The sequence below is a fragment of the Cetorhinus maximus genome, chromosome 18 (assembly GCF_964194155.1).
Source record: "Cetorhinus maximus chromosome 18, sCetMax3.hap1.1, whole genome shotgun sequence".
In the NCBI taxonomy this organism is placed as follows: domain Eukaryota; kingdom Metazoa; phylum Chordata; class Chondrichthyes; order Lamniformes; family Cetorhinidae; genus Cetorhinus; species Cetorhinus maximus.
The window spans coordinates 8,101,035-8,123,876 of record NC_135896.1 but is presented as its reverse complement, the minus strand read 5'-3'; the positions used below and the strand labels follow the sequence as shown (position 1 = coordinate 8,123,876).

Genomic DNA, 22,842 nt, shown 5'->3' with positions numbered 1-22,842 from the left:
GTTCATAGTGAATTCCATCAAAGCAGCAAGCTCTGGCAGCTCTTCATTTTTGCTAACCCAAAGATGCTGAGGCTAATTATACCGGTAGTGATGCCTCAGGTTAGATCACCTAATTCACCTCAGACTGGGGCTTGAAGCTGCGTCCTCTTACTCTGCATGGCTCAGAACTCCAAGTAGTGCATTTACGCACTAAGAAATCAGGATGCTGAGGAGTTCAAGGAGAGCATTAGCAATATAAAAAAACACATCATCCTTGCTCGCAGCTCTGCAAAACATTTAATTTTCACAATAAGTTGAAGGCACATTGCATTTTTCCAAAGATGATGCATCTTAGTCGTGTTTAAAAAAAACAATAAAGCGATTTGAAAACTGCAGTCTCAGCCAACCAAAGAAAGGAAACAGTGTATCTTTAATTTAAACATTTTCTTTTCAGAATCGTCTGGAAAAAATAACTATTGCAAAACCTCAATCTCAGATGCACAGGCATTGAACAGCAAGGAGGCCTATTGCATGATTCTTTTATTCCCCAAGTGGAAAAAATAAATGGGGGAGAAACAACAAGACCAAAATTTTACTCTGAAATAGGGCTTACATTCCCCATGGTCCCTCCACTCTGCTCGAGGTTCGAAGTATGCACAAAATTTTTTTTAAATAGGTTATGTGGTATTTGGCAAAAATGACCAGTATTATACATGTAATCCATATAAGGAGGGTTGAATCCACTCTTTTTTTAATGTATTTTTGGATCAATGTTCTGTCGTCCAGGCTCCTATCAGCCTCTGTCATTGTATCTTGTGCCAATCAAATTCATGAAATACTGGAATCAAAACTCCTCTTTTGTTCTCTTCAGGGCTTGAAACTTGTACAATGGCAGCATTGTGCTATTTGATGCATAGACAGGTTGAATTTGCATTCTAACAGAACTAAGTTCATTATCTTGTCTCTTGAGTTTGGAGGGCTTCACTGCTGAATGCACTCGTTTGGATGATCAGTTTCCATACCATCCACATTTGGAGCCCGAAACTTTTTCTGTTCCATTTCCACCTGAACAAAATTCAAACAAGACCATCAGTGCAGGTGACAGGTTAGCACAGCTTTTAAAATTAGTCCAGAATAAAATCATGTTACACAACAAGTGCCATCACAAAAGTTTAACATAATGGCTTTTGTCTTTGCCAAGAAATATGAAGCATGCTATAAGTATATTCTGGAGAAAATGAAGTATTCACGAATATATTTCATGTATCTTGTAACTGTTCCCATTTGATGCAAAATTAGCATTCAAAAATGTAAGCAAGACAATTAATTTTCCAAAGTGACTGACTCAGTTGTATCAAACAGGGCAACCAGGGATGGGCAATGAATGCTGGCCTTGCCAGTGACACCACATCCTGTGAATGCACAGAAAAATTTACAGCAGAGGTCTGGTAGAAATTTTTTTGGAGGGATGAGTTAAACCCATTCGTTTGCATTTTTTTCGTAATTTGTTTTAATGATCTATGCATGGAGAACCCTTCAGAGGAATTTATAAGCATGAGCAATTCAGCAACAAACCTTGGGATGGAAGAAGCAGCGCAGAGACATAATTGAATGCGAGGGGATGCAAGTTTGAGTTTTTTGTAACTTAAGATATTAGTTCTTTTGTACGAAGTGTTCATTGTTCAAGGACAGTGAATGAATTAGTAATGTACCAAACAGTGAACATAACCTAGAGTGTACCTGATAACTGTAGTGAGCTTTGTAAACAACCCATTTTCTCACATCACTCTTATTGCCCACTCCGATTGATCTAACTGCTGCTTTGGACGCTGAAGCACTGGGCATGTCGAATTCCACATCCACACAGTGGACAAAACTAACAGGCACTTCCCGGTCAGATCCCAGCTCAAGGTGGCAGTAAAAAGAATGTGGATGGCCTGAAGCTGGAGAAACATAATTTTATTGGAACAACGAACATGATAAATTTTAAACTATTTTTAGAGCAGTATCTATTAGCTTTTACTGGATGCCAGTGCAAGCCATTCAATTGTACATAATCAGCATATATAAAGAGTCACACAATAAAACTAGGCAACTCACTACATAACTTCGTGACCTGCATCAGTTAGGATTAGGCTGTAAAAAGGCTAATAGAATTGTATGTTTTATCTCAAGAGGTACAGAATATAAAAGCCAAGAGGTTTTGATGAGTCAATATAAACCTTGAGAAAACTTAACTTAGAATATTGTGCATAGCATTGTGCTACATATACAGTAGGAAGGGTATTGAGGCTTTAGAGAGAGTACAGCATAAATTTGTCAGGATATTGCCTGGTATTAGGAAATACAAATATAAAGACTTGAAAAATTTGGTCTTTTGTCAATAGAACAACGCAGAAGCATTGTGACAGAAGGGATTGAAATTGGATGGGGCAGGATAGTTAGAAGCAAACAATTTCCAGTAGTTGAGGATTCAAAAATGAGGAGTAATAGATAAAATCTTGAATGTAAGAGATTTCAGAGAGCAAGATAAACTTCTTCACACAGAGTTGAGGCTGAATTATTCACTCCCAGGGTTGGTGACTGAGGTAGAAATGGTCAATATTAGAGATTAGATTGAAGAAGTGGATGAAGGAAAAAGGGTTGAAGGGATATAGGAATAGGGTGGGTAAATATGATTAGAATTATTTGCTTACATGGAGAATAAACAACAACAACACAAGTTGAGTTGAATGGCCTATTTCCACGTTGTAATTTCTAGGTATTTCCAAGTATACATAAAGCATTGTGAAAAATATATTTTCAAAGCCTATTAAATGAATCATAAAATGCACTCCATTGTAACAGCTGAATCCCCTGCTTCCCCACCCCATGCCAGCGCCCACTACCATCTCAATAATACATATGTTCTATCATTGCTCCACATGGTCTCCAGGTCATCTGGAATTGCAGCTGCAATAACAGGTTCGGCACTGCCATTGGTACTTGGAAAAGTGAAACAATCTACACAGGTTCTGGTCTATTTAGTGCACCCATGTGCCAAATGGCAAACTGGCAGAGTAGCAGCTCTTTGAGTAAAGAGTACATTAGCTTGGGATGGAGGGAGGAGAAGTTAATTATTACAGATGTAACAGATGTAATACATTCCCTCAAAGAATGTAATAAAAATATATTTTATGTCTATGCTAGAATTTGATTATATTTTTATTACACAGTAATTACTATTTGTTGATATTCAAATGCAAGTCAAAGGTCAGGACCCCAAAATGGAGATGCTAAGCAGAGGCAGTGATACTGCCTCAGAAGAGAGGATAAATTGGAGAGAAGGCAAGATAATTGAGGAATACCTGGAGCTTCCAAGTATTGTCAAAAATCTGAGACTGGCTGAACATACAAAATCTTGCCTGCAAGATGTCAGACAAGGAAGGTGAAGGACAAGAGGAAACTTACAAGAAATATTTGCCTTGAAAATGTTCCCACTGGAATAAGACCATAAGATGTAGGAGCAGAAGTAGGCTATTCGGACCATTGAGACTGCTCTGCCTTTCAATGAGATCCTGGCTTGTCAATTAAAGTAGTCCAGCAAAGGATATTTTTTTAAACTCTCACTGACAGCCCTAGACTTTTATCACATTTAAACAGCAGGGGATTTAAAAGATTTCAGATCATGATACTTAAGCAGACCATATCCACCTTCAAGAGCATTTATGTCTACTGCATAAATGATTTCCACATTGTAGGTTAAGGCCCTTGCAACAGCCAAAATAGGGTCTATTTGAACTCAGCACTAAGTTCAAATGGCCCTGCTGAGTGTAGGTTTCCCTCCTGTGTGAATCCCCCCTCCCGCCTGCTGGCAAAAAATATGTGTTGGATATTGGAGTGGGGCCGATCCGGGTCCTGCCTGCCATTTTTAAGGCCCTCCCAATTCTGTGAAAATCCAGCCTAACTGTTTGGGTCAATGACCTTTCATCAGAACAGGAGTTCTGGATTTCATTTCCAGCATTTTCAGTTTTTATATGTTTTCCAGTATCCAGAATATTTTGCTTTTGTGTTATTTCTTTTGATGTAAGGTCTCCAACCCTGAAATGCTAACTCTGTTTTTGTTTCTCTACAGATGCTGTCTGAGTATTTCCAGTATCTTCATTTTTTATTTCAGATTACTGTAACTAGTTCTGCATTTTGCAGTTGTTAGAATGCTCAAAATCTTGGTATGGCATAGGTGTTTTTTTATATTTTTACAATACTCCTCTGCTGAAAGTGCAGACCTATGACCATCACTGAGTATCAACAGAGAGTCCAGGCAATGTGTGCCAGCAAGCAATTTGAGCATGGATGATCCTTAGCATGCACTCACTCAAATGTCCATACATGCATTTCACAGGATATCTATCAGTGGTGAGAATGCTGGCTCAATTTTTACTCCCCATAGCCCAGGGTGTAATAGACCAATAATAGCACTCCAACCACTATCCCCAGTGACACTGTTAATGCAGAGCAGACCAGAAAGTGTTTACTTTGAAAAATGCCCTTTCCCCCACTCCCCCAGTGCTGCATTGTTCAATACTGATAATTATTTTGTAATTGTATTGAAATTCCTGCTTAGCCGAGATAGCAGTGTAGACAGAAACAAAGGTTAATGCTTTCTGAGTACAGTTTGTTCAAACTTAAAGACAGCTTATAACATCTACAACAGATGCAAATTAGGCAATAATATTTTAGGCGTTGTTTACACACTGGTTTAATTCAAATATACCATCTGTGTTGATCTCTCATTGGGGTAATCAGTGGAACTAGAATTTTATTTGCTACAGTATGTAAAATTATTCACTGTCAGAATAGAAAATAGACATCTACAGGGCCAGGATTTTGTGGCCCCGCCGCAGCGTGTCTCCCCCCCGGTGGACGCAGTGAGACATTTAAATCTCCATTCAGTTCGGCAGGATCATAATATCCAGCTGGGCAGGAGAGGCCGTGAAATCCTGGCCCAGGTCCTTTTAGACAACAACAATAACTTGCATTTATATACCACTTTAATGTAGAAAAACATTCCAAGATACTTCACGAGCAGGATTAAAGCCAAAATTTGACATTGAGCCACATAAAGAGAGGAAATTAGTCAATCTTGGTGAAGGAGTGGATATGCGGTCAGAATTTCATCTCAGAGGCAAATAGGATGCCGAGGTTGCAAACAGTCTGTTTCAGCCTCAGTCTGTGACCAGAGAGAGGAATGGAGTCACTGGCTGGGGAACAGAATTTGTAACGGAGACCGAAGATGGCTTCAGTCTTTCCAATAGTTAATTGGAAGACATTTATGTCAGATGGTCGGACAAGCAGCTTGATAAATAAGAGACTGTGTAAGGAGCAAGAGAGGTGGTTGTGAGGTAGAGCTGGATGCCAGTGTACGTCTTTTTTTTGTTCATTCACAGGATATGGGCGTCGTTGGCTAGGCCAGCATTTATTGCCCATCCCTAAATGTCCTTGAGAAGGTGGTGCGGAGCTGCCTTCTTGAACCGCTGCATTCCATGTGGTGCAGGTACACTCACAGTGCTGTTCAGAAGGGAGTTCCAGGATTTTGACCCAGCGACAGTGAAGGAGCGATGATATATTTCCAAGTCAGGATGGTGAGTGGCTTGGAGGAAAACTTTCAGGTGGTGGTATTCCCATGTGTCTGCTGCCCTTGTCCTTCTAGATGGTAGTGGTCATGGGTTTGGAAGGTGCTGTCTAAAGAGGCTTGGCAAGTTCCTGCAGTGCATCTTGTAAATGGTACGCACTGCTGCTACTGTGGGTTGCTGGTGGAGGGAGTGAATGTTTCTGGATGTGATGTCAATCAAGCAGCAGCTTTGTCCTGGATGGTGTCAAGCTTCTTGAATGTTGTTGGAGCTGCACTCATCTAGGCAAGTAGAGAATATTCCATCACACTCCTGATTTGTGTCTTGTAGATGGTGGACAGGCTTTGGGGAGTCAGGAGGTGAGTTACTCACTGCCTCTGACGTGCTCTTGTAGCCACAGTATTTATATGGCTAGTCCACTTCAGTTTCTGGTCAATGGTAACCTCCATTGATAGGGGGGGAATTCAGTGATGGTAATGCGATGGTTAGATTATCTCTGGTTGGAGATGGTCATTGCCTGGCACTTGTGTGGTGTGAATGTTACTTGCCACTTGTCAGCTCAAGCCTGGATATTGCCCAGGTCTTGCTGCATTTGGACATGGGCTGCTTCAGTATCTGAGGAGTCGCGAATGGTGCTGAACATTGTGCAACCATCAGCAAATAGTGAAACCAGATGTTTTGTTTTCAGATGATGTTGCCAGTGGGGCCGCATGTGGATGGAATTTTGATCTTCTTGTCAAAAAACAAAGTATATTGCTGCATGTTTGGAAAGGTAATGTCGAAAGGCTAAGCTTACATGGATTATTTTTGCAGTCATGTGCCTTCTCTTTCTTTTGATGTTCTGTACGACAATAGAGAGTGTAAAAATGCTTTTTTGTAATTACGGCAGAATTCTATTACATTTTTGTGCGCAATTGCCTTTGTCCAGAAACATTGCAGTGTGAGTAGTAAAACTAGATTGGTCACTTAGGTTTTATCATTCCATCTTTTTGTAATACCTGTATTGGAAACAAGGGGTGGAGTTTAATGCTCACAGAGATGGGCCCATCCACTGGCTTAGAGAGCCAGGGGCAACCTACTGTGGCTGTCTGCCCACCCCCCCGACCTCATTTCTCTGGTTGCCATCGAGATCCTCTGTGTCTTCAGGGTAGACATCCCGCCTTTTGAGAGCTGTCAGCCTATCAGAGGCCAGCAGCTCTCCAGTACTGGTGGAGCCACCAGGAGTGGGAGCATTGCCAATACTGCAGGAGGCCCATGTTGCAGAATCATTGTTGAAGCCTGGAGTTAAGCTGAATAGGCAGGCTTTCCGGGGGCCAGTCAGGAAGGGCACAGCAAGGAGAGCGGGAAGGGGTTAGTATTTAAAAGCAAGAATCTTCATCTGTGGGTGGCCCATGCCTCCAATGGGTCTCTTTGTTGGGCATGGGCTACCCAGGTAGAAGGGACACACCCTCCCAAACCCCAGGTCACAGGCATATGCGCTCAGGTTTACCTGGCTGGCTGCCCATATGGTGTCTCCCCCGCCCACTGTTGGTTGAATACCAGCAGTGGTGGGATAAGACCTTTAAGTGGCCATTTAAGGGCCTCAATTTACTTTCAGGCAGGTAGGCTGTCCTCGAGCCCAAAGCGGGGCAATAAATAGTTTTAAGAGAGCTGGTGGGCTTTTAAGTCAACTAAAAAGTTAACGGAGACAAGGATGGTTAAAATTGTGTCGCATGAGATCGAACTAGCTCACTTTAGCAGAAACGGAATGGCTGGGGTTTCTCTGTACTACATTACACTTTAAAAAAAAATGTTTTTAAAACAAAGAAACATCAACCTATATAGTGCCTTACATACTGTCAGGATGTCTCAAAATGCTTCACAGGCAATGAAGTATTTTAGAAGAGTAGTCATTACTGTATTATAGGTGCATGTGGCAATCAAATTATGCACAGCAAGTTCCCACAAACAGCAATAAGATAATCAGCCAAATAAAATGATTTTGCATTGTCGGTTGAGGAATAAATGCTAGCCAGTATACCAAGAGAGCTTCCATGCTCTTCCTCGAATAATGCCATGGGAGAGAATGCAGACGGTGCTTCAGTTTAATATTTCATCTGAAAGGCATCAACATCTGATACAGCACAGTCGTGTCAACCTACATTAATGTACTCAGCTCTCTTCCAACTCAAATGTGACAGTACTACGACCAAGAATGCTGACCCTCAAAATGGCTTCTTCCAGAGCATATTGGAGAATTGTGAATGTTTCTCAGGGCTTGCCGGAAACATACAAGAAAGAAACCATTCAAGCTTTTTTTTTGATCATTAACAGGCATAAGTCAGTGGTAAACATCAAAACACCAACATGTTTCACTGGACAATTAGTAAACGTCCCAATTTGTTTGGGGCAACCTTAGCTTAGATGACTGTTCATTGTATGAAAACTAACTTATTTTTGCTGAGTACCTACTCAATAGTAAAGATTGCAAATAAAACAGGACCATGATAAGTTTTGAATGTTTCTGATATTCTAGTCATTTTAATTGTGGTAAATGTGAAAAGATACAAACTCTAAAGTTCCAAATGCCTATGTACTTCCGATCAATTTTGTTACGGGTCTAGGTATTATTATGAGTTTACTTTCTATTAATATAAAAGCTTGCAAAGAAAAGCCAGTCGACGAAACTCAATTGGTTGTTTAACTTTTATAGAACCTTGGGGAGACTACATCTAGATTATACACAGATCTAGTATCTATAACTACAGAAAGGATAGAGGCACTGGAGAAGGTATAAAAATGATTTACTAGGATGACACCAGAACTGGGATGTTATAGTCAGAAAGCCATAACAGGCTTTGGCTCTTTTTGAGGAAAGATGAGGCTGAGAGGTGAACTGATAAAGGTCTTTCAAATTATTAAGGGATTTGATGGGGAAGATAGAAAGAAAATGTTTCCACTTGTGGAAAATTAAGTAACCAGGGTCCACATATATAAGCTCGTCATTAATAAACCCAATAAGGAATTCAGGAGAAATTTTGTTACCCAAAGAGCAGTTAGAATGTGGAACTCATTACAAGTAGTAGTTGAGGCGAATAGCATAGATGCATTCAAGAGGAAGTTAGATAAGTACATGAGGGAGAAAGAAATAGAAGGTTATGGTGAGATGAAGTAATGTGGGAGGAGGCTAGTGTGAAGCATAAACACCAGCATTGACCAGTTGGATCGAATGGCCTATTTCTGTGCTGTAGATTCCACGTAAGTCTATGTAACTCCTTTCATACAGTTGTTAAACACTACTGTATTATTCAAGCTGACTGTCTGCATTTGGTGCAACTGTGAATAAGCTAATATAAAATGTTTGGTGTGACTGTTATTAATTGTCTTCAGAAGTAACAGGGATGTTTAGAGGTATTTTCATTATATATCCAGAAACAATAAATTGGTTTGTTATTCACCCAGAATCCACTATTGCATTTAACACTGTGTCACACAGTCACACTTCAAATCATAGGGAGCCACAGTAGGTGCCTATGGAAGCTGACTATTGTATTGAAAGGAGAAAAACATCTGGTGTCAACTTCAGGTGTAATTTTTAAAAATTCATTCACGGGATGTGGGCTTCACTGGCTGGGCCAGCATTTATTGCCCATCCCTAATTGCCCTTGAGAAGGTGGTGGTAAGCTGCCTTCTTGAGCCACTGCAGTCCATGTGTTGTAGGTGCACCCACATTGCTGTTAGGGAAGGAGTTCCAGGATTTTGACCCAGCGACAAGTGAAGGAATGGCGATATATTTCCAAGTCAGGTTTGGGAGTGGCTTGGAGGGGACCTTCCAGGTGGTGGTGTTCCCATCATCTAGTGCCCTTGTCCTTCTAGATGGTAGTGGTTGTGGGTTTGGCAGGTGCTGTTGAAGGAACCTTGGTGAATTCCTGCAGTGCATCTTGTAGATGGCACACACTGCTGCTACTGTACGTCAGTGGTGGAGGGAGTGATGTGTGTGGATGTGGTGCCAATCAAGCAGCTGCTTTGTCCTGAATGGTGTCAAGCTTCTTGAGTGTTGTTGGAGCTGCACTCATCCAGGCAAGTGGAGAGATCACACTCATGATTTGTGCCTTGTAGATGGTGGATAGACTTTGGGGAGTCAGGAGGTGAGTTACTCATTGCAGGATTCCTAGCCTCTAACCTTCTCTTGAAGCGCGCACTCGTTCACATGCACGAAGATCACGCTTGCCTGGCTCGCAACCCCCCCCTACCCACTTGCACAGGCAGTGTTGAGCGCTGCCGCTCACATTTCATGCTGGGCGGGTCTTAATTGGCCCGCCAGCATGAAATTGCTTTCCGGCCCCGATCGCAGGCGGCAGTCAGCTTCCTGACCTCCCCCGCCTGCCCCTGCGAGCCCACCTAACATGAGTGCGATCTTGCTCATTGTGTTTGCCTATTTACTGAGCAAATTGCAGATTTCCATACCTCGAGTTACTCTACAACTACACTTCAGGAACAGGGTAGGCTACAGCCCTTCTGCCATTTAATGAGGTCATGGCTGATTCCCTTCCAGCCAAAACATAGTCAATATTACTCTTTTTATGGTTAATTGGAAGTAGAATTTCATCCCAATGTGGGCTGGACTCCAATAGGTCACTCACTCCCCTCTTGACAACAACTTGTATTTATATAATGCCTTTAGTGAACTAAAACATCTCAAGGCACTTCACAGGAGAGCTATCAAAAAAAATGACATTGAACTACATAAAAAGTTTTAGGGCAGATGATCAAAAGCTTGGTTGAAGAGGTAGGTTTTAAGGAGCACCTTAAAGAGGTAAAAAGAGATAAAGAGGTGGCGAGATTAATGGAGGGAATACCAGAGCTTAGGGCCTTGACAGCTTAAGCCACAGCCAATGAAGGAGCAATTAAAATCAGAGATGTTCAAGAGGCCAGAATTGGAGGAGCAAAGATTTCTGGAAGGAGTATAGGCCTGGACAGGGTTACAGAGATAGGGTGAGGCTACGGAGGAATTTGAAAACAAGGATGAGAATTTTAAAATTGGGCTGTTGCTTAACCAGAAGCCAATATAGGTCAGTGAACGTAGGGTTGATGGGTGAATGGAACTTAATATGAGTTAAGATATGGGCAGAGTTTTGAATGGCCTCAAGTTTACGGAGGTCATGGGACGCTGGATATAAGTTTATTGCAATAGTCAAGTCTAACGGCCTCAAAGGCATGGATGAGGCTTTCAGCAGATAAACTGAAGCACAGACAGAGTCAGGCAATGTTATGGAGGTAGAAATATGTGACCTTAGTGATGGCAGGGATAATTCTAAAGGGGGTGCAAGAAGAGTAAGACCTGGGGGTGCTCATGCACAAATCTTTGAAAGTGGCAGGACAGGTTAACAAAGCAGTCAATTCAGCATATGCAATCCTGGGATTTATAAACATGGGCATAGGGTACAAAACTGCTGAAAATATATAAAAACACGAATTCTTCCTCAGCTGGAGTATTGTGCCCAATTCTGGGCACCTCGCTGTAGGAAGAAGGTGAAGGCTGTGGAGAGAATAAAGAAGAGTTACTAGACTTGTTCCAGGGATGAGGAATTGCAGTTATGTATATAGAATGAATAGACTGAGGTTGTCCTCCTTAGATCAGAGAAGGAAAAGAGAAGACTTGATATAGATGATTAAAATCATGAAAGGTTTAGATAGACTAAATAAAGAGAATCTGTTTCTGACAGCTGAAGGGTCAATAACCAGAGGGCACAGATTTAAGCTGATTGGCAAAAGAACCAGAGGTGACATGAGGAAAAACTTTTTAATGCAACGAGTGGTTGGCAAAGCACTGCTTGATAGGGTACAAATACAGATTCAATAGTAGCCTTCCAAAAGGATTTGGGTAAATACAGAGATAAAATTGCAGAGATATGGGCTCTAACTGTACTGTTCTTCGAAAGAGCCAGCACACATCCAATGTGCAGAATAGCCTCCTTCTGTGCTATACTATTCTATGATTCTATGATAGAAGAACTTTGCTGTTAATGTTACATATTCCCAACAAGCCTAATTAGATCTCTCCAATACTTTAACAACATTAGAAACTGGATAGGCATATCCCTTGCAGAATCCTTAACAGTTATATAGCTCCGATCACTTTTAGTTTTGCATTTACATAACCTATTAGGTTCCCTAGTACAAATCTGACAAGTAATACAGAAATGAAATGTTTCAGTTTCATTCATCCTAAGCAAATATATAAGATTTTTGCAATAGCAGCTACATTTCCCATTACCTTTCAAAATTTTGGATTGCCAGTAATCAAATGAAAAGAAGAAAATATATTTTTTACTACAATATATTAACATGTCAACGATATTGTCATTAATTCTTTTGATACACAGCTTGTCAGCCAATTTTATGGAACTTAACTTGTCTGGAGGCAGAATTCCATACTTGGTACTTTAAAACTTTCCTTTGTAGTATAATCATAATCCAATACCATACTTTGGTGTAAAGAAATAGACTGGTTAGGGCAAAACATTACAGTAAAAGTTCCCATACAGATACAACATCCTGACTGGCACTCACCTGAATTTTTGTCTGGGAGTCTGTTGATTCTCCATACAATAGCCTTAAAGGCATGTTCATACTTGGCACTTCCCAATGTTACTCTCATTACAGGCTCAGAGCCAGACATGCTAGTACTACCAAAGCTGGCACTCCTATTCACTCTGGCTTTCAGAGATTTCTCTCGTAAGACACCTTCTCGTCGAAAGTTCTTAACCCAATCCGTCGGCACTGGATACCGAATCATCACATTTTCACAAGGTGTTGCTGCAAATTGATCTTGATTGGACACAAACCCTGAAGACATCACCAACCAAGACTGAAGTTCTACTTCAGCACCCTTAACTGTAGCTAAGGTTTTAAGGGAGAAAGGAAGGGTCTTTTCACCAAAGGTAGTCCTGAAACGCATTAATTCAAACCTATGACCATCTAATGGTAAAAACTTAATTAATCTAGAATCTTTGAATTCATCAACAGCCACACATTTGTGGAACTGGCAGTCGCTCATTTTAATCCACTTGGTTGTAGATGTGGGAATAATGTCATGCCTTGATACCACTTCATTTCCCTTCATTTGAACATCATTGAAGCCTATCCTGCATTCTGGCATCCCAGACACAAAAGCCAGAACACTGACATGAGTGACCACAGAGTGCTGGATGAGTTTGTTGTCTGCTTTAGCCACAAGACCTCTAAATTCATCCTGTACTTCCACTGTTATCTCTTCTTCAAAATAATTGGCACAAATGTCCCTGGCACTTGGTAATTTCATTAGTATATCCTGAACTGTAGTCACAAAACTTACATAATCTTCATAACTCGTGGTGCCCAGTTTCATCACCTGCACCCTGACTGGTGCTTGCACTACTGTTAGCATGGGATGGTATTTCCGTTTTTCCTTGTATAATACTTGATCTATTCTTATAGTGTGTATTTTCCCATTTTCATCAAAGTTCTGAAGTTTGAGTTCAGACAACTCATGGCAGGGCAGAAGTTGGACCTCCCTAAAAGGCTTTTCAAGACCCTTTTCATAGAAGAGTTGTAAACATGCATTATCCAGCATTTTGACATATATGGGACCCCAGTGTCTTGATGACATTATGTTCTTTTTCTCGGGTATTCTCAGCATCATTGGCCATCCATCTTTAGGTTCCAGGTGATTAAAGCTAACTGTGCAGCTTTCTGTCTCTGGAGTGTGCAAAGGATCATAGGGTAAAGTAGGGCTCTCAAGTTGATCTGGATCCAAGGCATGGATTTGCTTAAGTTGAGTTAGAGCTTCAGGGGGAGGGCTGCAGTTCATTGAGTCGTCTGTAAATGTGGGATTTAAAGCATTACTGAACATAACGGAATCCCTTTGACCACTGACGTGAGAGCTGGAAAATGGGGAGTCTGGAGAATGACCAAATGACATAATAGAATCCCTCTGAGTATTGATTTTTACATCATTTACATCAGCAGCAGGAAATTGTGACATCATATCTTCAGAATTCATAAATACAGAATTCCTCTGATTACTGGTTTTTACATCAGAAAATGAGGGAATCAGATCCTCAGTATTACTGAATATAATAGAATCCCTTTGATTGCTGAGTTTTACATCAGAAAACGAGGACATTGGATTTGGTGAATTAATGAAAACAGAATCCCTCTGATCGTTAAGGCTTACAGCAGGAAATGGAGAGGCTAGATTTGGAGAATTTCTGAACACAGCTGAATTCCTTTGATCATTTAGATTTCCACCAAAACATGGCGAAGTGGGATCTGGAGAAAGATTGGTTGACATAATAGAATCCCTTCGACAATTGAGATCTGCATCAGAAAATGGAGGTTCAGGTACATTTTGTTGTTGAAAGATGTGAGATGTGCTTGCCAATGAATTCACCAAGGCAGACTTATCATTTTGGTCAAAGAATGCTCGAAATGGATTGATTGGTGATGGCTGGACATCACGCAGAGCTTCATCCAAGAAAGGGTTAGTAGTGCGGACTGGCAAAAAGGGGTTTATAGTAGGGCTAATTAATGCAAATACATCATTCTTCTCTTCAGCAGAAAAATCCACCAAATTATTCTTTGATGCTGTTTTTTCAATGCCAGCTTGAGGCCCATGGAAAGTCTTGTCCTTTTCAGTTTTATAGTTATGAGAAACTCCTAGTTTTAAAGGAGATGATTGTAATGGTGAAACAAGATCTGGATCATCATCAAATGTCACCCAGGTTGAAAAGCGTGCTGTTGACATTCTGCACCCATTCAGCTGCATGTTATCAGGGCGTTTGTTCACTGTTTCTATGCTAGTTCCATTGTGATGATAAAAAGAGCCAGTATCTGAAGAGAAAGAAACAAATATTAAAAATAAGGGTTAAAAACAAAATTGTGAATGCTAAAATATAGAAATAAAAGAGGAAAATACTGGAAATGGACCATGTCAGCAGGCTGATCATACTTAAAAATAAAAGACGGTAAGCTGCTTCAGGTAATTATTCATCAGATTGGTAAACAAGGTGTCAAAGTCTCCTGTATATGTTACAGTTAAAATTTCCATGTCGATTCATCTGATCAGCCTCCATAATATCAGTGAAAGATTGGCAGAACACTTTCTGATTTTCCATCAATGTAACGACAGCCTACTCTACAACTTCGCCACCCGTCACCCATTCCCCGCCCCCCCCACCCCCCATCCACCGCACTACGGAACCATTGTGAGAAAATTGTGGTAATGGTTCACTAAAAAATTGAGAATGATCCCATGTGTATGAGAGGCTGACATAGTATTAACGCAAAAGAATTGTACTAGCAAGAATACGTAACTTTTATTACAACTACACAGGCTGTGAAGAAAAACAGTGCTCGGAGAAGCATTGGAGATCATACAGATAATTTGGGCACAATTAGAACCATAGAAAGCTTATGGCACAGAAGGAGGCCATTTGGTCCATCGTGTCTGTGCCAACTGAAAAAATGGACCGCCCAGCCTAATCCCACTTTCCAGCATTTGGTCCATAGCCCTGGCACTTCAGGTGCACATTCAGGCACCTTTTAAATGAATCGAGGTTTTCTGCCTCTATCATTCTTTCAGGCTTTAGGTTCCAGACCCCTCCGTCCCTCTGTGTGAAAAAATATTCTTCATCTACCCTCTAACCCTCTACCAATCACTTTGAATGTATGCCCCCTAGTCACTGACTTCTCTGCTAAGGTAAAAAAAGGCCCTTCCCATCCACTGTGTCCAGACCCCTCACAATTTTGTACACCTCAATCAAATCTCCCATCAGGCACTTCTGTTCCAAGGAAAACAACCCCAGCCTATCCAATCTTTCCTCATAGCTGCAATTTTCCAGTCCTGGTAACATCCTGGTAAATCTCCTCTGTACCCTCTCTGGTCTCCTTTTTGTAATGAGGTGACCAGAACTGCACACAGTACTCAAGCAGTGGCCTAACTGATATTTTATGTAGTTGCAGCATAACTTCCCTGCTCTTATATTCTATGCCTCAGCTAATAAAGGAAAGAATTCCAGATGCCTTCTCGACCACCTTATTAATCGGTCCTGCTACCATCAGGGATCTGTGGACATTCACTCCAAGGTCCCTCACTTCCTCTACACTTCCAGTATCCTCTTAGTTATTGTGCATTCCTTTGCTTTGTGTCATGATTATGTGGCATGTGCATGTGTGATATTAGTCTTTAATTTTATCAGCCGATCAAATATATATTGAACTCCTTTAAAAGGGCTTTTAAAAAACAAACAGAAACACTGATTTAAGATGGTTGCCACAAGTCACCTGACATCTGGTATTACAAGCTGACCAGTTTCTGGAAGGTTCCAATTTGAATTACAATTAAGACATGCCAAGAGAACCTCCTATGGAATTTCGCACCTGCTGATGTCAAGAACTACTTCAAAAAACTTACTGAAACTGTACTGGACGTCACTATTTGCATTTCTTTAAAGCTACTTTTCGAGCGGAGGCAGAAAGTTTACCGGGACAATAGATATACAGAAGGTGCTCTTCCTATCTCATCAAGATGTTAATGGATCATTCAGGAGTTAATGGCTGGGACATTTGGGACATTACAGAATCTAATCACCCCAGCCATAAAACAATAGCTATAGACAGTCCAGACATGAGCTAATCAATAACCTTCTGAAATCATTATGGGGAGAGAGGTCATGTGATTGAATGACCATTTTTGAATGTCTTTATTACAACAGCCAAGCTGCTAAGCAGAATTCTTGAAGAAACCTGCCAGTGGAGGAGTAATACAATTTTTCTCTGCCTTCTCTCTCTCTCAAGATCAAGACCCTATCTCTATTACAGTTTGAAGTCCAGCACAGAGGTAGGTAATTCCCAGTGAAAGGGACATCAGGTGCAATATCATCAACTTTTGGAAAAGATGAGTTACGTTTAAGAAAAAAAGACTGTCTCCAGAAATTACAGTTTGCATCGGCTTCAACTCCAATGAAATTTCAAGACCGCAGTGGTAAAATTTTACTTCAGCCATGGCTGCCAGCAAAAGACTCAAACAGTGCACTCTCTATTTTTGCCTTTTATCATTGAATTTTCAATTTGGCTAAAAAGTAACCTCCTGCTGCATAGCTTGTTATTCGGCATGCGTGTGTGTGTGTGTGTGTGTGTGTTGCAAAGGTTGTGATGTAGGTTTACCCTTTAAAATATCTTTATATCTTTACCTGGGTGAGTTTTTAACTACATAAAAACTAACCCCTTTGTGTTTTAAATTCACCAAAGCCCGTCAGATTGATTTCTTTGCAATGAGCACGCAAATAGTTAAGCACTGACATTGAATTAATACCTTCATCCATTAACTTAATTAAATCCTTGTTTTTTTTTGCTAAAGTTTTTTGTCTTGTACTCATCAGGATAACTCACAAGAATTTTTTGCAAACTATCCTGATGAGTGCAAGACAAAAAGATTCGACAAAAAAACTTTTTTTTAGCAATACTCAAGTTCTGTACTACCAAATGGCTATTAAATTAAATCATTAATTCATTGAATGAAATAAAACCCTGTTATGATCAATCGAGGGGTAAAAAAAGGGGAAAGTCCTGACGTGTTCTCACTGATCATAGCACTTCACTAACCTCCCCAAATGCACCACCTCACACTTCTCTGGGTTGAATTCATTTGACACTTTCCTGCAATCAGCAGCTATCATCCTCACCGTCAACCACACCGCCAATTTCTGTTTCGTCTGCAAACATCTTGACCATTCCTTCTATATTTATGTCAAAATCATTAATACATCCACAAAAATCAGGAGACCTAGTACTGAGCCCTGTGGAATCCCACTGGAAACAGCTGTTAATGAAACTTCATTGAGTTGCAATAACACCTGTCAACAATTACTCTTTGTTTCCTGCCACTGAGCCAATTTAGTATCCAGATTGCGACATTCCCCTGGATCCCATGGGTTTTTATTTTTTAGCCAGTCTGCCATGTGAGACCTTGACAAAAGCCTTGCTAACATCCATGTAGACCACACCAACTACACTACTCTCATCAATCTTCCTTGTTACTTCCTCAAAAAGTTAAATTAAGTTAGCTAGACATAACCTTCCCTTAACAAATATACGCTGACTATCCTTGATTAAACCGTGCCTTTCTAAGTGACAGTTTATTCTGTCTCAGACTTTATTCCAATAATTTGCCCACTACTGAGGTTAGACAGACTGGCCGGTAATCATTTGGTCTATCCTTTCCTCCCTTTTTAAACAAAGGTACAACATTAGCAGACCTCCAATCTTCTGGCACCATACCTGTATCCAGTGGGGATTGGAAAATGATGGTCAGACCTTCCGCTATTTCCTCCTTGGCTTCTTTTAGCAACCTGGGGTACATTTCATCTGGCCGTGGTGATTTATCCACTTTCAAGGATGTTAATCCCCTTAATACTTCAACTCTCCCTATGTTTATCATATCCAATTCTTCACAACTCCTCCTCCTTAACTACAATGACTGCATCATCCCCCTCTTTTGTAAAGAGGGACGCAAAGTATTCATTAAGACCCATACTCACATCTTCCACCTCCACACATAGGTTACCTTTTGGTCTTTTATGGTCCCTACTCCTTCCTGAGTTATCCTCTTACTCTTAATGTATTGATAAAACATCTTTGGGTTCACCTTGATTTTGCTTGCCAATACTCTTTCATGCCCTCTCTTTGCTCTCCTAGTTTCTTTTTTGATTTCGCACCTCCTCTTTCTATATTCCTCTTGGCTTTTTGTAATATTGAGTTCTTGGTGTGTTGGATCCTGTGCCCTGGTTTGTTGGGACTGAAGGATCCGGGTTGCACACTTGTTTTGGGGCGACCGAGTTGGTAACACAGACAGAAAAGATCAGTAGACCATTCTTCGAAGAAACACATGCTATTTATTTACAAAAGGAACTAAGCAGCTACACTTGTGTGCTTACAACTCAAAACTTTGTCTTTACTCTTCAGACTCTTACTCAAGACTACTGATTACAGAGGTAGCCCTGCGCTACTCTGCTATTGGGTACCAAGATCATGTGATCTTCCATTACGACATTTGCTTTAAAGGTATATTACACATCAGATTACTACATGGTGTCTGATAGAAGCTTTCCTTTTCTGCCTTATCTTACCTGTAAGTTTCTTGATATCCTAGGGCTCTGTAGTTGGCGATCCCACTCTTTTTCTTTGTGAGAGCATGTTTACTCTGAACCCCTTGAATTTCCTCTTTGAATGCCTCCCACTGTTGTGATACCAATTTACCTTCCAGTCGACTTTTGCTAAATCACTTCTCAGCTGAGTAAAACTGGCCTTGCCCCAATTTAGAAATTCTAACTACTGTTCTATTTTTGTCCTTTTCTATAATTATGTTAAAACTAACTGAATAATGATCACCAACACCAAAATGCTCCCCTACAACCACTCCTTCCACCTGCCCAGCTTCATTACCTAAAACTAAGTCCAAAGCCATGCCCTCTCTTGTTGGACTAGCAAAAGAGTTCTCCTAAATGCACCTTAAGAATTATGTTCCCTTCATTCCTTTCACTCTAAAACTATCTCATTTAATACTGGGGTAGTTAAAATCCCCTACTATTACTGCCCTATTGGTTTTGCAATCACAACTCATTCAGAAATACGGGTGGAAAAATTAAAATACAAGATTTTGTTACGCAATAAATCGCAGGACGACTGCTGTTGAATTTGGAATCCTGGCAATGTATCAGGCTGTATGACATCAGGAGAGTGCTGAATCAAAGCCTCCTGATGTAGAGAACACATCTGTGCATGGCCTTCTCCTGTTGCAACACCATGCCACACAGACTGCCCAGGAAATAGCCAGCAGCGAAGGTCACACCACAAATGATCTTGCCAGAGGTGAGGTTATGCCAGCACCGCTTACTCACCCGGCAACAGCAGATAGCCAATTTGGTAATCAAGTGGCCAGTTGGGGACAGACGAGTGAAGCTGCTGAGATCTTACTGCAGATGACCTCCCACTGATGCTGAATCCTGGTAGATGGCGGAAGGCTGTCTCCCAGTGGCAGGCTGGGAAGTGGGAGGTGGCCAATGAGGCCATCTTTAACTCTGTGCCCTCTCTACCCATCACCGCTGGAGCTATGTCTGCCAAGAGGGTTACAGCTGCAGCCACATCCTTCCAGAAGGTCAGAGGACTGGAAAGAATATAAAGAACAGCAAAGAACGACAAAAAGATTAATAAGGAGGGAAAAGTTAGAGTGTGAGAAAAAGCTAGCTAGTAATACAAAGATGGATAGTAAGAGTTTCTATAGATATTTAAATAAGAAAAGAGTTAACAAAGTGAGCGTTGGTCCTATAGGGAGTGCGTCTGGGGAATTGATAATGGAAAGTAGGGAGATGGCGAATGAATTAAACAGGTATTTTGCATCGGTCTTCACTATAGAGGACACAAGTAACGTCCCGGAAATAGCTATAAATCAAGAAATTAAAGGGAGGGAGGAACTTGGGAAAATTACAATCACGAGGGAAGTGGTATTGAGCAAATTGTTGGGGCTCTGGGCTGACAAATCCCCAGGTCCAGATGGACTTCACCCTAGAGTCTTGAAAGAAGTGGCAAATGAGATAGTTGATACACTGGTTTTAATTTTGCAAAATTCCCTCGATTTGGGGAAGGTTCCATTAGATTGGAAAATAGCAAATATAACTCCTTTATTCAAAAAGGGAGGCAGAAAGCAGGAAACTATACGTACGAACATACGAGCAAGGAGCAGGAGTAGGCCATTCAGTCCCTCGAGCCTGCTCTGGCGTTTAATAACTGATCTGATGGTAACCTGAAATCTGCATCCCACCTACCACCAATAACCTATCACCTCCTTGCTTACCAAGGATCCATCCACCTCTGCCTTAAAAATATTTAAAGGCTCTGCTTCCAACACCTTTTCAGGGAGAGAGTTCCAAAGGCTCATGACCTCAGCGAAAAAAATTCGCCTCATCTTGGTTTTAAATGTATCAACTATCTCTTATTTTTAAACAATGACCCCTCATTCTAGATTCTTCCACAAGAGGAAACATCCTCTTCACATCCACCCTGTCAAGACCCCTCAGGATCTTACATGTTTCAATCAAGTCACCTCTTACTCTTCTAAACCCCAGTGGATACAAGCCTAGTCTGTTCAACCTTTCCTCATAAGACAACCCACCCATTCTAGGTAGTAGTCTGGTAAATCTTTGCTGAACTGCTTCCAACGCATTTACATCCTTCCTTAAATAAGATGACCAATACTGTACACAGTACTCCAAATGTGATCTAATTAGTGCCCTGTACAACTGAAGTATAACCTCCCTACTTTTTTATTCAATTCCCCTTGCAATAAATGGGAACATTCTATTAGCTTTCCTAATTACTTGCTGTACTTGCATATGAGCCTTTTGTGATTCATGCACCAGGACACCCAGATCCCTCTGCACCTCAGAGCTCTGCAATCTCTCACCATATAGATAATATGCTTCTCTTTTATTCTTCCTGCCAAAATGGACAATTTCACATTTGCCCACATTGCACTCCATCAGCCAGATCATTGCCCACTCACGTAACCTATCTATTTGTAGCCTCCTCTTCACAACTTACTTTCCCACCTATCTTTGTGTCATCAGCAAATTTGGCAATCATTGCATCCATCCCTTCATCCAAGTCATTTATATAAATTGTAAACAGTTGAGGTCCCAGCACTGAACCCTGTGGCACATCACTCATTACATCTTGCCTACCTGAAAAAGACCCATTTATGCCTACTCTCTGCTTCCTGTTAGCCAGCCAATTTTTTATCCATGCCAATATGTTACCCCCTATACCATGAGCTTTTATTTTCTACAATAACCTTTGATGTGGCATTTTACCAAATACCTTCTGGAAACCTAAGTACAGTAAATCCACCTGTTCCCCTTTATTCACAGCACATGTTACTTCCTCAAAGAACTCCAATAAGTTGGTTAAACATGATTTCCCTTTTAAAAAACCATGTTGACTCTGCCTGATTACCTTGAACTTACCCAAGTGCCCTGCTAAAACTCCTTTAATAATAGCTTCTAACATTTTCCCTACAACAAATGTTAAACTAGCTGGCCTGTAGTTTAACTAAAAGCAAAATACTGCGGATGCTGGAAATCTGAAACAATGGTTGCCTGTAGTTTCCCACTTTCTGTCTCCCTCCCTTTTTGAATAATGGAGTTACATTTGCTATCTTCCAATCTCATGGGACCTTCCCCAAAACTAGGGAGTTTTGAGAAATTAAAACCAATGCATCAACTATCTCACCAGACACTTCTTTTAAGACCCTAGGATGAAGTTCATCAGGACCCGGGCTCTTGTCAGCCCACAGCTCCAACAATTTACTCAGTACCACTTCTCTGGTGACTAATTTTCCAGTCTTCCATCCCCACTTTAATTTCCTGGTTTATAGCTGCTTCTGGGATGTTATTTGTATCCTCTATAGTGAAAACTGATACAAAATATCTATTCAATTCATCTGCCATCTCTTTGTTTGCCATTATCAATTCTCCAGACTCACTTTCTGTAGGACCAACGCTCACTTTGTTAACTCTTTTTTAAGTATTTATAAAAACTCTTACTATCTATTTTTATATTTCTGGCTAGTTTCCTCTCATATTCTAATTTTTCCTCCTTATTAGTCTTATAGTCATCCTTTGCTGTTCCTTATATTCTGTCCAATCTTCTGGCCTTCCACTTGTCTTTGCACAATTATATGCTTTTTCTTTAAGTTTGATACGATCTTTAACCTTTCTAGTTAACCATGGATGGTGCACCCGTACCTTGGACTTTTTCTTACTCGTTGGAATGTATCTATTTTGTGAATTCTGAAAAATCCCCTTAAATCTCACTGCATCTCTACTGACCTATCCCTTAACCTAATTTGCCAATTCACTTTCGCCAGCTCAGCTTTCATGTTCTCATAATTGCCCTTATAAAAACTTAGTCTCAGACTCACTCCTCTCTCCCTCAAACTGGATGTAAAATTCAATCATATTATGGTACTGCCATCCAGGGGCGCCTTCACTATGAGATCATTAATACTCCCATCTCATTGCACAATACCAGGTCTAATACAGCCTGCTGTCTGTCATAAAGAAAATGTTAGAAGCTATTATTAAGGATGTTATAGCAGGGCACTTAGAAAAATTCAAGGCAATCAGGCAACGTGGTTTTGTAAAAGGGAGATCATGTTTAACCGATTTATTGGACTTCT

At 40.7% G+C, this 22,842-nt stretch overlaps 1 protein-coding gene across 6 annotated transcripts in view; it reads right to left on the bottom strand.

The window, feature by feature from the left end:
* Positions 1-257: 257 nt before the first annotated feature.
* The window catches only part of ston2 (stonin 2), a 136,762-nt gene continuing 114,177 nt past the window's right edge, over positions 258-22,842 (bottom strand). For all 6 annotated transcript variants that reach the window (XM_078562045.1, XM_078562044.1, XM_078562043.1 and 3 more), the window contains 3 exons: positions 12,141-14,441; positions 1,720-1,922; positions 258-1,044 (listed from right to left, as the gene is read on the bottom strand). In XM_078562045.1, coding sequence (XP_078418171.1) covers positions 961-1,044; positions 1,720-1,922; positions 12,141-14,441 — 2,588 coding nt within the window. In that variant the 3' untranslated portion in view covers positions 258-960. The remainder of the gene's footprint in view (positions 1,045-1,719; positions 1,923-12,140; positions 14,442-22,842) is intronic.